We start from the raw sequence: 18,661 nt of genomic DNA, 5'->3' as shown, positions 1-18,661 counted from the left end.
AGAAAGGGCTAAAAACGTGCTGCATGTTGGAGCTAGATAATATATATCAAAACAGAACCGAAACCGTGGCCCAAGAACCGCGATACGAACCAAACCGTGGCCACACTGTACCGTTCCATCCCTAATGTGTAGTGTTATATTTAGTGTGTGTAGTGTTATATTTAGTGTGTGTGTAGTGTTATATTTAGTGTGTGTGCAGTGTTATATTTAGTGTGTGTGCAGTGTTATATTTAGAGTGTGTAGTGTTATATTTAGAGTGTGTGTAGTGTTATATTTAGAGTGTGTGCAATATTATATTTAGTGTGTGTGTAGTGTTATATTTTTTATGTGTGTGTAGTGTTATAATTAACGTGTATGTAGTGAATGTGTGTGTATGTAGTGTGTATGTGTGTGCTTGTATTGTGTGTATTTGGGTGTACAATGTGTGTATGTAGTGTGTATTGTGTGTAGTGTATCTGTAGTGGTATGTTTAGTGTGTGTGTAGTGTTTGTGTGTATTGTGTGTATGTAGTATATGCGTGTGTGGTGTTTGTATATAGTGTATGTATGTGTATGTAGTGTATGTGTATTTGGGTGTGTATGTAGTGTGTTTGTATTGGGTGTATATAGTGTGTGTGTATTTGGGTGTGTATGTAGTGTGTGTAGTGTTTGTGTGTATTGTTTCTATGTAGTGTTTGTGTGTAGTGTGTTTGTGTGTTTGTTTGTATGTAGTGTTTGTGTGTTTGTGTGTTTGTTTGTATGTAGAGTGTATGTGCCTGTATGTGTGAGTGTTCGTGTTTGTACTTTGTGTGCGTGTAGTGTTATATTTAGTGTGTGTAGTGTTTGTATGTAGTGTGTGTGTGTGTGTGTGTAGTGTGTGTGTGTGTGTAGTGTGTGTGTGTAGTGTTTGTATGTAGTGTATGTGTGTGTGTATTCTTTGTATGTAGTGTATGTGTGTATGTGTATTGTTTGTTTGTAGTGTGTGTGTATGCGAGTGTGTGTGTAACTTACATTTTTTTAATCCAGGTTTGATTCTGACCTTCCCTCCATGTTCCACTCTAAACACACACACACACACACATATCAGCACAGTGTGAGATTTTTAGAAACTGATTTATAAAGAAATACTTTGTGTGAAAACGAACGAACATTTGAGAGAGCGGAAATTAGTGACCTCATGTGGTAAAGTACGGAACTGCAATGCACACTGCATAAAATCAGATTAAAAACGGAAGATTAAGGAAGATTAACTCTTACTTCTCTAAATATATTTTTGTCTGCATGTATACATTTTTAATACTTACCGTATCTTATTCTGCTTTATATGCACGATATGTAGTATTATTGTTATTAGAGCTTTTATTCAGAAATGGAGAAAACATGGCACAGTAGTTAAAGTTCCCAGGAGTGACTGAGCTACAGAAATTACTCCAAAAGGGCATGAACAACTCATCCAGGAAGAACCCAGAACAACATTTAAAGAACTGCAGGATCTCACTCGCCTCAGTTAAGATCAGTGTTAATGATTCAATAATAAGAAAGAAACTCCTAAGACAAAATGGTTTCTTGTGGGCTTGCAGAAAAGGGTTAAACTTTACTAAAGTATGTTTTTTGCATTCATATTCATACCTGAGTGTACTCCTGTCACAACAACTGTTTTTATTGGACCATACATTTTTCAAGGAATTATTGTGCAAAAATTATTTTATCATGATTTAAAAATAATTTTATGTCACCGGTCATTAGAAAACTTCAAAAATTTAAAATGTAACAAAGGCACCATTTTTAAATAAAGCCAATAAACCAACTTAATCACATTAATGGGATCTCTTTAGAAATTAAGGGCTCTATTTTAGTGATCCGTAGGTGAGCTGTCAGCCGTGCAGCATGCAGCTTAATTTTGGGTGTGTCACTGTGTCTTTACGATAGGAAAAGTTGCTCCAAAGAGGCTCAAAATGTGCAAAAAGCATGTATCATGAAATAAACCAATCACCATGTCATTTGCCATTCCCTTTAAGAGCCAGGCGCGGTCTGACTTTGGCGTATTGCTATTTAAATGGCGCAGCTACCTGGAATTGACCAATGTTTTTCATCGGCGTAGATATATTCAAAATCACCATTGCTGTTTAAACAAGACAGGTGAAGAGCATGAAAATACACTGTTGGTGGGAGTAAGATAGCAATAAGCATCAAGACCACCTTGCACAGGGTGTAGGTTAGGTCCCTAAGTGTACAGAAAGGATTCTGGTTTTGCAGTCACTGATTATTTTCACCATAAAGACATGGGCTGGTTGCTGGGGTGCTTGACTCTCAGTGTGTATAAAGTTAGTGGGGATCAGTTTTAATCTGGTAACTTTTCTCCTGACTCGATGCTCAGGGCAGCTCTCCATCACTGACTCCATGACCAGAACCAGCTAAACTTTTCCACCTGTTCTGGAGTAAAACCTAAACCTTGGTTCTTTTTACCAACAGAAAGATGAGCCAAAACAGAATTACAGCGAAGTACTTGGCATTCAGTGCAGATAGCTTGGGCATAAAAAAATTAACAGTGGCTCTGTTAACAAAAAAAGACAGAATGACAGAATGAAGGTTACATGCAGCTCCACCGTGTTTACCTGGTGACTACAACTAGACTTACTACAGGTCCCACAATGCAATGTGTCACAGCATTAACCCCTAACTTTCTCAACACTTTGCTTTCCTGTGAGGCACAGCACATACACAGGAAAGAGCACAACAGGCAATATCGAGAGTGATAAAAATGTACAACATGTACAACAATATTTATCTTACAATAAGTTGATAACATAATTATCAGTTCAGACCTACCCGAGTTTCTCCAGTTTGCAGTGTGGATCCTCCAGTCTGGCAGAAAGCAGCTTCACTCCTGACTCCCCTGGGTGGTTGTAGGTCAGATCCAGCTCTTTCAGGTGGGAGGGGTTTGAAATTAGAGCTGAAGCCAGAGAACAACAGCCTTTATCCGTGATCATACAACCCGATAATCTGCAGACAGAGCAAGAGAATGTGTGAGTGAGTGAGAGAAAACAAGAAAGAAAGAAAGACAACATAGCAGACTGAGGAAGATAATGCACTTTGATATTAGTCTCTTTTTTTTACAAAATAACACTACAAAATCTGAAAAAATATCTATAGAAAACTAAAGTTTCTTAACACAGTTGACACAGATTAACATGGAACCCAAACCTCAACAGTAAGCATCTCTGTGAATACGGCATTAGCATTGATGTGGACCAAAGAATTGAGCTCATATTAACTTTTGCTAAAATTGTTTTTGCTCGTGCATCACAATTTTGTATTCAATGTGTGATATATCTTAAATGTTCATTCAAGTTGGACATTCTTAAGACGATTGCAGAAGACTCGTATTTGTTTGTTTGGTATACTCTGACTTTCGTTAAACACTTTTTCTTGTTTGATTTGTTATCATCGTAAACACCTGAATATTTACACATTTATACATGTAGAATTTCTAGTGGTGTCAATCAATTAAAAAATGCAATCCAATTAAACCTACCAAAATTCTGTGATTAATTGCACTTGTTTTTCATAAGACTGAAATTTTTATAGTGGGTATTTTATGGAGTGAATTTTGTGCCAAAAGTTTATGTTGTATGACAAACTTTATGTTGATGGACAGCTGTATTGTGACAAAAACATAACTCCCTGGCTTTTCTAAATTTCTTTAACTGTAACTAAATAGCGGTCTCTCTCCCTCTCTCCGAGCGCTTTGGTTTGTGCACTCTCTGTCTCTCTCTCATGCGCGTTGCGCTCTCGTTGCACGATCTCGAACATATAGGTCAATACTCAAATAACCTCATAAAATTGATCCATAATGTATATTGTGGCGTGAGGAGGTGGGGGAATCGGGGGTCCACCCCACACAGGAACCCTCAGCCCTGTCTGTCCCAGCTGGTCTGCATCAGGACTGATTAAACAACCAGCTGGGACAGACATATAAACTGAGCCTCAGCCCTCACTCAGAGAGTATTTTCTCTGGGGAGCTGAGGGCTGAGGCTGCACGGACATATATTTAAAATTTAAAAGAAACTACTGAACTCTAAAACCCCATTGGGCTGAGTTATGTTGTTCTGAGTTTATTCTGGGTGTGGTGGAGGACCTTTAAACCAATAAAAGGTATGATCTCTCTGTGCTTCCTCCTTCCGGGTCACAGTGATCACGCCCCTAACCCCAGGGGCGAATCACAATATATATATTTCCCCTAAACTTTCCTTTCTCTCTCGTTCTTTCTCTTTCTTCCACTCCCACTTACTCGGGTCATTCTCACAAAATCCTGATTCAGAGGACATCCAGTATGAAAATTTTCAAAATGCATTTAACAACAAATTTCCTTTTGAGGATTTAAGATTAAGGTCTAAACTTACTATGAACATTATTTTCAGAACATTTGTTCCAATTTATTGCATATTGTATTAGCATTTTATAGATGAAGTCCACAAAAATGTATCATTACCGCAATGTGATATGACATCTAATATCAAAGTTAAGCAGTTCAGTTCATTTACAGTTAAGCAAGGGTTTAAGACTTATTAGCTTACACTTACACACAATGCTACATTATGAAAAGAATGTTTATTTTCAAGAACATTTCATATTATTTAAGACAATTTACAATGCAAACATTTGTATATCAAAAGAATCTTTCATGTAGACTACAGCACCTTCATTAATAAAACAGCTCATTTAACTACTGGAAACCATTCAACAAATGTCAAAGAAAGACCTCTCAGAAACTCTGAAATGTTGTCTATCTTTATGCACCATCCAGCATTGTATGCCTACTAAGACTAAAATTTTATTTTTAGTCATTTACGTAGTTTTTTTGTGTTTTGCCCATATGTCAGGCATATGTCAGTTCTGTAATATCTGGCTGACTTTTTTTCCTCCATTGCTTTCTCTTTTTGTCATGGTACTTTTTGGTCAAATCACGTGTTGTCTTTATTTTCCCACTGGAAATAGCAAATATGAAATTATGATATCCGTTCCAGTTTTTGTTCAATTCCTTAGAACGGACTATACACAAATAATATCATGTGAAAGTAACTCCAACTGGAACAACTGTCTGTGTCGTTGAGTATGTGTGTGTGTTTTTCTAAACGTTGTAATTCTTGCTGTAAATGTTCTCCCTAAACTTTGACAGCCTTGCTTTTGCTGCTGCCATTCTTTTCTCAATAGCTACCTGCCTGTAAACAAATACACATCGCATATTACAATAAAATATATCAAACATGGAAAAAAGCTCTCTGGTTATGTGGTCTAACATCTAATTCTGTGTACGGAATTAGATTTAGTTTCAGGCCAGATAAGACGGAACATTAGTGACCTCTACTGGTGGTTTGCAATAGCTAAGTTAGAATGGTCTACTGGAGAAAATGTTCAGGGTAACGCTCATGTTATGACAATCAGGCAGTAAAAAGGCATCTGTATTACGCTTCCTAATCAAATTCTCATTACCAAAACAATTCATCTCATTACCGCAACAGGTATTGAAATGTAGCAGTAAGTGAGAATTCAGTTGCGGAGGATGAGTGACTTTAAACTTTTATGCTAACTGTAAAGGCACAATGAGGGCTAGATAAATTTTCACTAACAGTGTCCATTTAGACCTTAATATACTATATTATAATCAAAAATACAGACTGTAACTTCAAACTGTAGGCTCAAAACTCGATATATCGGTAATGACAATGAAAAAGTCGTGCAGGACAAGTTGATGAGCAATCTTTTAACTTTTATCCAGAAACATATGAGAAGAACTGCTTACATGGTAGCCATCTTGAGTGTCATGGCCAATGTCTTCCCTAATGTTGAAAACGCCTTGAAAATGTAAGTTCCTTTGTGGATTTAAACAATGATTGAAAATTGTTGCGGAAGATGAGAAAATTAGTGTTGGACACATTCCTTTTCTTTATTAATTTTATTGCTTTTTCTTTTCAATGTAAAATCGTTTATTTTTATTTACTAGAAGTGTTTATAGTATGAAATGCATTTAAGTATTTTGTTTTAAATGTTTAAATATTAAAATTTCCAAAACAATTACTGAAATTCTGATATGGACACGTTGCGGAAATGGAAATGGAAAAAAATAACAAAAATTATATTTATAATGTTAATTTTTAAGCATGTGCAACATAGACCAATAGACGTTGTTTATGATTCTATATTTATTATTTTGTTAATATTTACTTGTTTATTAAAATTCCTCATGCCATCTCATCCATCCATTACGCGCAAATACACATGCACCCGCAAATATACTAATGCACGCACATTAATCCGTTCACAAAAATCCACAAAATTGGGACACAGCTTAAGCAATCCAAGGTACTAAACCATCTCACTTCACTAAAGGCAGACATTTGTTTACTACAAGAAACACATCTATCAGAAACAAATCATCATAAGCTCAGATAACCACAATTCACCCATATATTCTCAGCCTACTATAACTCCAAACAAAGAGGAGTATCAATACTAATAAACCAAAAAATCCCCTTCACACATAACACCACTATATCAGACACAGGTAGATATATCATAATTAACATCAACATCAGCAACACACCCTTAACAATAGCAAGTTTGTATGGCCCCAACATTTATAACCCATCCTTCTTTCATGAGTTTTACAACCATATAAACAATATATCAGATTCCACAATTATAATTGGAGGTGACGTTAATTCAATCATTGACCCATGTATAGACAGATTAACTATGGCACACAATACACGTTACTGGCATTCAACAGATATCATTAAACAATACATGACAGACTTAGGGCTCAGCGATGGTTGGCGCCTCAAAAACCCAAACACTAAAGAGTTTACGACAAAAAAGGCAGCAGATGGCAAGAGAAAACAAATGCAGTCACAAATTACATCGCTAAAGACATGATTCCCGTTCAAGTTGTTGAGAGAGATGGCTTCAAACAACTATTAAACACTCTGGACCCAAGATATAAACTGCCTGGTCGAAAATATTTCAGTCACACTGCTCTGCATAAGCTGTATGAATCATGTCACCAAACTCTGGAGCATAAGCTAAAAGACGTTGCACATTTTGCAACCATGGCAGATTTATGGTCAAGCAGAACATCAGAGCCATACCTCTGTGGCCGCGCATTTCATTGACGAATCTTGGCAACTGAAAAGCTACTGTTTGCAAACATCATACTTTACAGAAGATCACACAGGCGAGTTTATTGCCCAAGGTCTGAAAGATGCACTGGCGTCTTGGTCGCTGCAAGAAGACCAAATGGTGTGTACAACAACAGATAGTGGGGCTAATGTTGTCAGTGCACTACGGATAAACAAATGGAAGTGGCTTCCTTGCTTTGGACACAGACTTCATATTGCTATTGGTGAGTAACTAACACAATGCAACCAAAGTTATACTTACAAGTAATATATGATTTACTACAGTATGTCATGCCTGACTTAACAGGCAAAAAGGAAATAAGAGACACTGCTGGGATGTTAAAACGAAGCAGTAGAATTTAATTAAAAATAAACAAAACTACAATAATAAAGTTGATTAGAGCAACACGCTAAAGTTGGGCAAAATAGGAAACAAATATAAAAACTGACAAAGCAAACTGGACTGGGCCAAAAGAAACAGGGACTAAAGAAACAAGGAATAAGTGAAACTGCCAAAACAATATAACCAGGAAGTAGTATGGGGAATGGGGAAAAACAATGGGAGCACTAGACTAGAAAATGGCAAACAGAAAACTGCTAAGCAGAGCTTAGGAAAACAGCTAGACTAAAAAGTAAACTGGGCAAACAAACACAATAAATTAAACAGGGATACTTAAGCAGGGAGGAGTCCAGGGAAACACCAGGAACTAGGGCGAAACAGGCTTGGGAATAAGAACGCTTTGTAGAGATGCAAACAGGCTGGAACCACAAGGAAACACAGACCATGTGAGCGACCAATACTCGGTGACAGCAGAGAGAAACAGCGTGCTTTTAAGCAACTCTGCCCAGGTGAATCTGATCTCTAAATCAGGGCTGGATGGCTGCGTGTGCGTGCACTGATTAGAGGAAGTCCTTATTTGGGCATGGAGTGCTTCTCAGAGTGTGTGTGTGCCTGCTCTAATTAGGGGAATGTCCTTATTTGGGCATAGAGTGCTTGGCTTGGCTGGACGGGCCTGACACAGTAGTGTGACTAAACATGAAAAGATTCAGAAGGTACATAAACATAAAGCAAAGTTGTTTTTGTATGCAAATGAAAATATTTTAAATATTACACATATTCAAAATATAAGGTAATATGTAATAGGTTTCAATGTTATACTTGCATATTTTGAATTTAGTACAGTAAATTTATTTCTGTATATATTTCATATTTTAGAAAGGAGCATGTGGGATCCTAGAATAGACAGAGCCATTGGGATTTGCAAGAAGGTGGTTGGAGCCTTTTCCAATAGCTGGAAAAAGAAGAAAGCACTTGCTGATGCACAAGAGCAGCTGAAGCTTTCGGAGCATAAACTCATCACAGAGTCACCAACAAGATGGGGCTCAAGACAGCGCATGATAGAAAGATTCCTTGGACAAGAAAAGGCCATTCATCATGTGTTGGCTGGAGACAAAAAACAAAGGCACCTTGTCCCTACATGGCAGGATGTTGAGGTGCTTGAGGCAGTCAGCAAAGCACTTGGGCCTCTTCTAGAGTTCACAGATGCTCTTTCAGGTGAGAAACTTGTAACAGTTTCTTACCTTAAACCTGTCCTTGCCTTGTTCAACACTGAAGTCCTGGTGGTGAAATCTGATGACACAGACCTAACCAAAAAAAAATCAAACAAACCATCCTCGAGTACCTGAACACAAAGTACACAGAGGACTGTGTGGATGAACCTTTGAGTCTGGCTTCAACACTTGACCCCCGGTTCCAAAATCGCTTCAATGATGATGACAAAATCAAAGCCATTGCGACAACAGCTACAGCAGAACTTTTGGCTATGGAAACAGCAGAAGACAGCCATACTGCAGGTCCCTCAACAGCTTCAGCTCAGGCACCAGCTGCAGAAGCTGGAGCAGATGATCACACAGGAGTGCCAGCGAAAAAGACAAAAAAGTCTTTTGGCAGTTATTTCAAGAAAACAAAGGAATCCAAAGAAGGTGAGTCTCTGGACACCATGATTGAAAAGGAAATGAAGAGCTACTTGATGATACCTGAAGTGGACAGTGATGTAAATCCACTTGACTGGTGGAAAATGCAAGAAGTAAACTTCCCCAGACTGGGTAAACTTGCAAAAAAGTACCTGTGCATCCCTGCCTCAAGCAGTCCTTCTGAGAGGGTATTCAGCACTGGAGGAAACATTGTAACTTGTAACCGTGCTGCCCTGAAGCCAGACGCTGTGGACAGGCTGGTGATTTTGTCACACAACTAGGTAAATCCTAAGAAGTTCATTTAATGTCACAACTGATGCTGAAAAAGGCTGCTTTTTTTTTTTCATTTCCTTTTTGTCTGCAAACTGTGGATGTTGTTTGCAACACATATTGTTGACAAGTGTGTGATTGGTTTACAAATGCAAGAAAATGTTACGGTAGTTTAATTTTTTTTATAAATGTGCAATACATATTGTTTACAAGTATGTTACTGGTTTACAAATGCAAGAAAATGTCACAGTTGTTTAATTGTTTATGAATGTGCAATACATATTGTTTCTCATTTTATTTGTATGCTGCAGAAATTACCAAACATCAAACACATTGATAAATTTGTTATTTACAATGGACGTTCATTTTAAAGTGTGTTGAAAAAGCTCTTGTTGATTGTTGTTTATCTTTGTGTACATTTTTTCAAAGAAAATCAGGTGTGCCACATGCCTTGCACATATTTGCACTGATATTTACACTGTTAATTTAAATGTTTTTTGTTATTTTGTTATTTTTGTCAGGTAAATAAATTGCCTTAAATTGTTTACATTAATATGATGTGTAAGCATTTTTTAATATAATTTTAGTTCAAGCTAGTACAAGCTTTTACAAACACATTTATAAATAATGCAAAATATCGGTTAATATCGGTATCGGCAAAATTACATAAAATATCAATATCGTTTTTTTTTCCCAATATCGCACACCCCTAGCCCACTCTCTCCTCTACTGTTCTCTATTTTCATAGAACCATTAGCAGCAGCTATACAACAATGCCCAAATATCAAAAGGTATCCATACCCACACTACCAAACAAAAAATCAGCCTTTAAGCAGATGATATTCTACTATTTCTACAAAACCCACCTCTCCTCAATTTCTCAGACTACACAAATAATTAAAACATTCTCTAAAATCTCAGATTATTCCATTAACTGGTCTAAATCCACCGTTCTACCATTTAAAATGAACTTATCAGACACAGCAGTTCAGTCACTCCCTATCCCTATGTGCACTGAACACATCACATACCTGGGCATTAAAGTTTCCATCCAGTTGTCTGAGCTGCACACACTTAATTTTAGACCACTACTCACAACCATCAACAATGATATCCAATGCTGGATGAACCTACCACTATCCTACCAATATCCACAATCAAAATGACTATATTACCTAAATTAAACTACCTCTTCTCAAGGATTCCCATCCAACCTACACCTACCTGGTTTAAAACCTTCATCATCTCTAAATTCTACTGGAAAAATAAACCACCCAGAATCAAATTAACCACATTACAAAAACAAAGAACTCAGGGAGGCCTAGAAGCTCCAAATTTCCAACAATACCTCTCTGCAAACCAATTAAAGTACATTATTAAATGGATAAAACCAAATTAAACTGATGAAATATAGAGAGAAGTAGAACGAACATCAATTAATGAAATACAAATCTCAGACTTACCATTTATTAGCACAACAATCAATCGCCACCCTTGTCTCAAAAACCCAATGATATCATCAACTCTGACAGCTTGGTGGAAAATTCACAAGAACACAAACACTAGACTTCCACCCACTAAATACTCACGCATATGGCACAACCCCGACATCCGCGCCACCAAAAAAAACCCAAACTAGAAAAATGGAAAGAAAAAGGTATTACACATTTACACCACGTTCTACACAACAATAACTCTGCTACTTTCTCACATTTAACCCAGAAATATAGCATTGATAGGAACAAGTTTTTGGAATATCTCCAACTTAGATCTATGTTAAACTCAAAAATCAAAGATTACGCAATACTAGAACTTAGCCCACCAATTTCAGAATTCCTTAATATCTCTTCTTCAGACAAAATTCTATCAAAAATATATAGGCTTTTATTCAAATTAGACCAAACAGTGGCTATCCCAATAAAAAAATGGGAAGAAGATATTTTAATTACCCCCAATGCTGATTTCTGGAGAAACATTATGAAAAACACATTCACCATGACTAACAATACTAACCTCCACCTTATACAATATAAAGTAATTCACAGGGTACACTACACTAAGCAAAAGTTACATAAAATGGGACTAGTAGATTCAGAAATCTGCATACACTGCTCACTAAACACTCCAGACAATTACATACATGCTCTATGGTACTGCCCACCAAACAAACACTTCTGGCAGCTTGTTATAACTCGACTAACTCCACTATTTAAACAGCCAATCTCTCCAGTCCCATCACTCTGCCTGCTTGGTGACACATGAACCACAAACCTAAACCAGGAGGAAAGCAGAGCACCTTTGGTGGTGCTAACCATCGTCAAAAAAACAATTCTCACAAACTCAAGGAAATCAAGGAAAAAAATCACCATCAGTCAATGGGAAAACTCACTCACAGAACACATAGAAATGGAAAAAATATCTGCATCTCTCAAAAACAGAACTCATGAACACATAAAAACCTGGTCAGCATTAAACAACCTCCTACATCAGTGACTCCATCAGTCTTTAACAGATAACCTACACACATCCATTATAAATCTATAACCACATCATCCATATATCACCGCTACATGAATGTTCCTACACACACACACATGCACACAGTCACATAACACATTTAACATTTAAGACATTTAGCTATTTTATTTACTTATTTATTTTTTTGTTTTTCTATGTGTTATTATGTTAGGGATGGATAAATGGAAACATAGGAAGCCATACTATATTTTTTTTTTTCTTCTTTTTTTTTCTTTTTCTTTCAAGGGCACAACTTCTTTTGTTTTTTTTCTCTCTCTCTCTTCTCTTCCCCTATATATTTTTTTCTATTTGGTTTATTTGTATATATACACATCGTTATGTCCTCCCTCTGCACAGTGACCTCAGTTATCAGAAATTTGTATTAATACGAATAAAGTCTTAAAGGTCCTCCGAAGAGGGGGGGGTGGTAACCAAGTATTTTAAATATACTTGGTTACTTTATTATCCTTTGCAGTTATTTGAAAATTATTTCAGTTTGGATTTTGCCAGTCTTTGTTTTTATTTTTGTGAATTTTCTGTGGATTTTTTTTATTTTTCTGTTAAAGACTTTTGCTTCTGGAATCTCTCCTATGCTTTTGCTTTAGTTTTTTGCTTCTGAGATTTGTCACACTTTTCACAGGTGGGCGGGGCTAAGAAGGCGGCCCCTTGAATCTCCATTGGTCATCTGGTTCTGGACTGACGGGTTCCCTGAACCCTCCTCTGAGACTGACCACTCCCACCCCGCCAGTTTCAAGCGTCCTTCCAAAAACGGAGAGCGAACAGCTTCCAGTGCACAGCAGCAGATACTTTTACAATTAAATTTCATACAAACGTTCTGTTCAATGTTATATTATGTTATATTATTCTCTGTTTCACTCCATTAAAAAGCTCACATTAGTGAGATGTGCTAAATATTCATGCACAAAGTATGATAGTTACCTATTCAGTGAGCTAGTGAGTTACCTAGCCAGTGAGCTAGTGAGTTAGCTAGTTACCTACTTTGTGCATGAAAATTTAGCACGCTAATGTGAGCTTTTTAATGGAGTGAAACAGAGAATAATATAACATAATATAACATTAAACAGAACGTTTGTATCAAATTTAATTGTAAACACAATCCGCTGCTGCTGCTATGCAGTGGAAGCTTTTTTCTCTACGTGTTTGGAAGGACACTTGAAATTGGCGGGGTGGGCGTGGTCAGTCCAGAACCAGCTGACGAATGGAGATTTAAGGCAAACACCTTCTTCTATGCCCCGCCCACATTTGAAAAGTGTGCCAAAACTCAGAAGAAAAAAACTAAAGCAGAAGCAAGGGAGAGATTCCAGAAGCAAAAGTCTTCAACAGCAAAATCCAAAAAACTCCACAAAAAATGCAGAAAAACACATTGTGGATTTTACTTATTTGCGTAAAACTTTTGGCACATACGGAGAGAGAGAGAGAGAGAGAGAGTGAGAGAAAAACAAATGGAGAGAGACAAAAACAAACAGAGACATGGAGAGAGAGCATCAAAGCTCTTTATCCAGGTCTGAGCTGGAAGTCTAAACCGGATTGTTACAGCTGGACACCGCATTAAAGAGCTTCAGTCGTTTAATCAGAAAAGAAATCTGCATGTTGGGTGGAGGCGGGGCAGATTACGGCAGAAGTTGAGGTCAAACTTGGTGCCGAAATAAAACTTGGGTTAAAAACAATAGTAACGCGTTGCTGATTCCAACCTAACAGCTAACATGTTAATGATTTAACGCTGACAGCCCAAATAATTTCATGAAAAATTACAGAAACACTGACCTGAGAATCTGCAGTTTACATTGTGAACTCTTCAGTCCAGCAGAGAGCAGCTCCACTCCTGAATCCTGCAGGTCATTGTTACTGAGGTCCAGCTCTTTCAGGGAGGAGTTTTCCAGGTTTAAAACTGATTCCAGATTTTCACACGTCTTTACTCCAAGATTACATGAAGCTAGTCTAAAAATCAAGAATAAACAAATGATTTCACAATAAACCCAAAGAAGAATATTTGAATGGATTGACAAAGAATAGCTGGTGTTTCTTTATACTGAAACAGTTAACATGCAGAAATCTCCACTTTATTTGTGATCAGCATGGGCATACAGTTCACCAAAAGCTCTGGGACAGATTATAATGAGTTAAAAAAGAAAAGAAAATGTTTAACAAAACACAGAATGAGCAAGGCTTCTATTTTCCCAGTTAAACTCTGGAAAAACATTACACCTTCTTCCACATATATATGTTAGAAATAAATACAGAATATGTATATGTTCTATATAAAATTGTTATGTTCTATTGCTAATCATTTCTCCAAAGCATATTGAGATGCAAGACGCAAGAGATGTGCATTCATTTTAACAATAACATATAACTTGCCCAAAACCTTTTTTTAACATTGTATTTAATCAGTCTAAGAAAGTACAGTTTACATTAAAATGATGGTTTGATTATTATTACACACAAAGGATAATGCATGCTTATATGTAACAATGTAAATAATGTGAATCCACCAGTGATTGAATGGAAACTGATTCTACACATCAGCAGTTGATTAAAAACTGTGTGAAGGCCTGAATAAAAATACTCACACAGCGCTTCTGGATATTTTAACTACTGGCAGCAGCCTCAGAAGACACTCCTCTGATGGATGATATTTACTGAGGTTAAACTCCTCCAGCTCTTCTTCTGAGTTCACCAACACAAACGCCAGAGCTGACCACTGAGCAGGAGAGAGTCTGGCCTGTTGAAGACCACAGTCCCCACCTCTCCTCAGGTATTTCTGCACTTCCTGCACTAAAGAATGATCATTCAGTTCATTCAGACAGTGGAACAGATTGATGGATTTCTCTGGAGATGAGTTCTCCTCAATCTTCTCCTTGATGTATTTGACGATTTCCTCATTGCTGTCAGAGATCCTCTCTGTCTGTGTCAGTACGACTCGTAACAGATTCTGATTAGACTTCAGTGAGAGACCCAGGAGGAAACGAAGGAACAGGTCCAGGTGTCCACTCTCACTCTGTAAGGCTCTGTCTATGGCACTGCTGAGGAAGTCAGTCATCGTTGACCTGCTGAAGAGTGCAGATAGTTCAGTGTTTTGGTTTTTAGTGGTCTGCTGATTCAGAACGCTTCGGTCAATGAAGCACAGAAATGCATATAAAGCAGCAAGAAACTCCTGAACGCTTAGATGTACAAAGCTGAAGACCTTCCCCAGGTGCAGCTCATGTTCCTCCCTGAAGATCTGGGTACACACTCCTGAGTACACTGACACTTCTTTAATATCGATACCACTCTCTCTTAGATCTTCCTCATAGAAGATCAGGTTTCCTTTCTCCAGCTGCTGGAACGCCAGTTTCCCCAGAGCCAGGATACTTGTTCTTGTTTTCTGAGGATCAATGTCACTATTCCCACTGTACTTCTGTTTTTTGTGTTTGATCTGAAAGATCAGGAAGTGTGTGAACATCTGCGTCAGGGTTTTGGGAATTTCTCCACTCTCAGCTTCACTCAGCATTCTCTCTAGAACAGTGGCTGTAATCCAGCAGAAGACCGGTATGTGGCACATGATGTAGAGGCTTCTTGAAGACCTGATGTGTGTGAAGACTTTGTTGGCCAGGTCCTGATCTCTGATCCTCTTCCTGAAGTACTCCTGTTTCTGAGGGTCACTGAAACCCCGCACTTCTGTTACCTGGTCAAAACACTCAGTAGGGATCTGATTGGCGGCTGCTGGTCGAGAGGTGATCCAGAGGAGAGCAGAGGGAAGCAGATTCCCCTTGATGAGATTCGTCAGCAGAACATCCACTGAGGTTAGCTCTTCTATATTCACCAAGTTCTCATTGTTCTGGAAATTCAGAGGCAGTCGACACTCATCCAGACCATCAAAAATGAACATGATCTTGTAGCTCTTATAATGTCTTGGTTTTAAATCTTGTGTTTCTGGAAAAAAGCTCTGAAGAAGATTCACCAGACTGAGCTTCTTCTCCTTCATCAGATTCAGCTCTCTAAAAGGAAGTGGAAATATGAAGAGAATGTCCTGATTTACTTCTCCTTCAGACCAGTCCAGAATGAACTTCTGCACAGAGACTGTTTTTCCAATTCCAGCAACTCCTTTAGTCAGTACAGTTCTGATGGGTCGTTTCTGTTCTGGTAATGGTTTAAATATGTCGTTGCATTTGATTGGTTTTTCCTGTGTTGTTTTTTTCCTGGATGCAGCTTCAATCTGTTTCACCTCATGTTCCTGATTGACATCTCCAACCCCTCCCTCTGTGATGTAGAGCTCTGTGTAGATCTCATTCAGAAGTGCTGACTTTACATGGCCTGAGATTCCTTCATTAAGTATCTGATATTTATCTCTCAGCTTGGATTTGAGCTTTCGTTGGCATGCTGGGGCCAATTCTGATAACAGAGGAAGAGAATAAGGAAAATGTAATCAGCTGTGATCTTCATAAAATACCCCTGTGTACACTTTGATACACTAGGTAATTGTTAGGTTTAAGGATACATTTGATGCTGTGACACAATATCTTATAATAACAAAATCCAGATAACTATTGCTATTTATTCTAATTTGAAAAGCAGAACTCCACTGAGGAAATAAATTAGCACTAGTTGTTCCCCATTCTCATGACCCAGAACTCTTACTGTTCTCTAGTGTGTTGGCGAGGTCTGCCTGATTCATGTTCCTCAGGATGTGCAGTGTGACCTTCAGCACCCCCTCCTTCTGATCGTCCTCCACCTCTCCCTCAGAGCATGCTGGGTAATCTGGATTTAGGAGATTCTTGAATGTGTTCAGCTCGTTCTTCACTAGAGAGAAAAACTTCTCCTGCAGCTCCTGATTAAGAATAAACAACATAGAATCAGTAAAACTGTTACAGTTTTTCACAGGGAGAGAGAGATGATGACACTGATCTGAGGAGAAAAGAAGTTATGAATGCTCTGGTGTGTAAAAGGATTTAAACGTCATGTTACTGAGCAGCATCTATTGCATTAATATCAACATTATTTAATATATAATACAGTTATAATACTCTATTAAACTGAAGGTGAATAAATTATGATTAGTATCAAAACTTTAAAGTAAAGTTACATTTATATGTAAAATAAATCAGGGAGATTCACATCATATATATGGTTCAGTACTAACCTTGAATATGTGGTCCAGTTTTTTTCTGGAAAAGTTTTTTTTCTTCTCACTGTGGATGAACAGAAAAGCCACACTGTAATCCACATTATTAAATCAGCTGATCTAAAAAAAAACATGTTTCAATAAAATATGGTGAGATTATTAATAAAATAAAGAATAACAGCAAATAACAGATAGAAAGAAAAGATTAATCTGTAATTAAAATAAAATGTAAATAAATGTATCAGGAATACCAGAACCAGGAAGGACACACGCTGATAAGTCTGATGAGTCAAACAGTTTAATCAGTTTACTAACAAAAGGGACAAGCAGATAAGGATAGTCTAAAGCAGGCAGGGTCAGTAACATAAAGCCAGCATAAACAAACAACATACCAGTAGAGAGGACAAAGCAGGGTCGGTACACAGAGAAATAGACAGAAGTGGAATAAGCAGAAGGGTGGTCTAATAACAAGCAACAGAAAGCAACAAACAATAAACTGAGCAAAGCAAAAAGGGTAAACAGTAAAAGAGAAAGGGGTCAATAAACGATAAGGCAGAATAACAAAGAGATATGTGTTGTAGAAGAGCTAGGGAACCTAGATTCAATACTCAGCAACTAATAGCTGAAACTAAGGGGTATTTATACTCAAACATTCAGGTGAGCAATCAGTAGCTGTAGCTCAGTAGCTCAGCAGCAATGTGAATGTAATTAGAAAGAAAACAGCTAAAAGGTTTTCCAGAATTTCAATTAACAAAATATGTTTTAAAGTGTATTATATTTAATTCTGAATACATTACTGGTCTATGTATTGTACTGAAACACATTCTCCCATTCCTGGATGTATGCACTCACCCCAGCAACTGAGATGATAAATATATGCACGACAGATGATGATGTTTTATTCAATGCTATTAAAGAAACAATAAATGTCCTGTTTTCAATACACTGGAACATAGTTTTAGAAGCAATAATCCTAGCAAAAAAATTTTTTCCACCAGACACAAAGCACTTTGTGGTTTGGCCACCAGATGGCGCTAATGTGCTCTGTGTCATAAAGCTTTGAGTGGAGAATATTTTTTGTACAGTTTGGAGAAACGATTCAGCGCTTATATAAGCTTTAGTTTACCATCAATAATATTTTAGAAACGTTAGCAGAGCAATTTCAGCAGAAGTAGCATTAATTGTGTTTAATTAAGTATAAAAGAGGAGAGAACAGAGCACATGTACACACATGGACAAAACTGTTGGTACACCGCGGTTAATGAAAGAAAAACCCACAATGGTCACAGAAATAACTTGAATCTGACAAAAGTAATAATAAAATATAGCCGCAAGCGGCGATTTACGGGGTTCGAGCGTTACAGGCAAAGAGACCCCTGGAGGCCAGTTAGGCTTAAAACATGTTGCCGGTTGACCGGCATCGCCAAACTGGATGAGGATGACCAGCATGACCGTGAAGACCAAGCTAGATTACCAGCATGACTAATCTGGATGACAAACTTGTTGACCATATTGACCAAGCTGGAAGACCATAATGACCAAACTGGATGACCAGCATGGCAAAGGTGGTTGGCCAGTATGACCAAGCTGGAAGACCACCATTACTATGAGGACAAAGCTGA

The 18,661-nt window shown here is 37.6% G+C and overlaps 2 protein-coding genes across 18 annotated transcripts in view; one reads left to right on the top strand and one right to left on the bottom strand.

Moving 5' to 3' along the window:
- Window positions 1-18,661, top strand: part of LOC111196650 (zinc finger protein 239) — a 307,776-nt gene that overhangs the window by 160,509 nt on the left and 128,606 nt on the right. The gene's annotated exons all lie outside the window — the stretch shown is intronic.
- Window positions 1-18,661, bottom strand: part of LOC111196860 (NACHT, LRR and PYD domains-containing protein 14-like) — a 318,472-nt gene that overhangs the window by 222,066 nt on the left and 77,745 nt on the right. For 3 of the 16 annotated variants that reach the window (XM_049477047.1, XM_049477053.1, XM_049477050.1), the window contains 4 exons: window positions 17,058-17,106; window positions 16,556-16,745; window positions 14,509-16,309; window positions 13,703-13,876 (listed from right to left, as the gene is read on the bottom strand). The exons of 9 other annotated variants lie outside the window; for them this stretch is intronic. In XM_049477047.1, the coding sequence (XP_049333004.1) occupies window positions 13,703-13,876; window positions 14,509-16,309; window positions 16,556-16,745; window positions 17,058-17,106 (2,214 nt within the window). The remainder of the gene's footprint in view (window positions 1-13,702; window positions 13,877-14,508; window positions 16,310-16,555; window positions 16,746-17,057; window positions 17,107-18,661) is intronic. 4 more of the 16 variants (XM_049477056.1, XM_049477061.1, XM_049477054.1 and 1 more) reach the window with 3 other exon arrangements.

The sequence above is a fragment of the Astyanax mexicanus genome, chromosome 4, assembly GCF_023375975.1.
Source record: "Astyanax mexicanus isolate ESR-SI-001 chromosome 4, AstMex3_surface, whole genome shotgun sequence".
In the NCBI taxonomy this organism is placed as follows: domain Eukaryota; kingdom Metazoa; phylum Chordata; class Actinopteri; order Characiformes; family Acestrorhamphidae; genus Astyanax; species Astyanax mexicanus.
The sequence above is the reverse complement of the archived record's forward strand: the minus strand, read 5'-3'. Positions and strand labels throughout refer to the sequence as shown.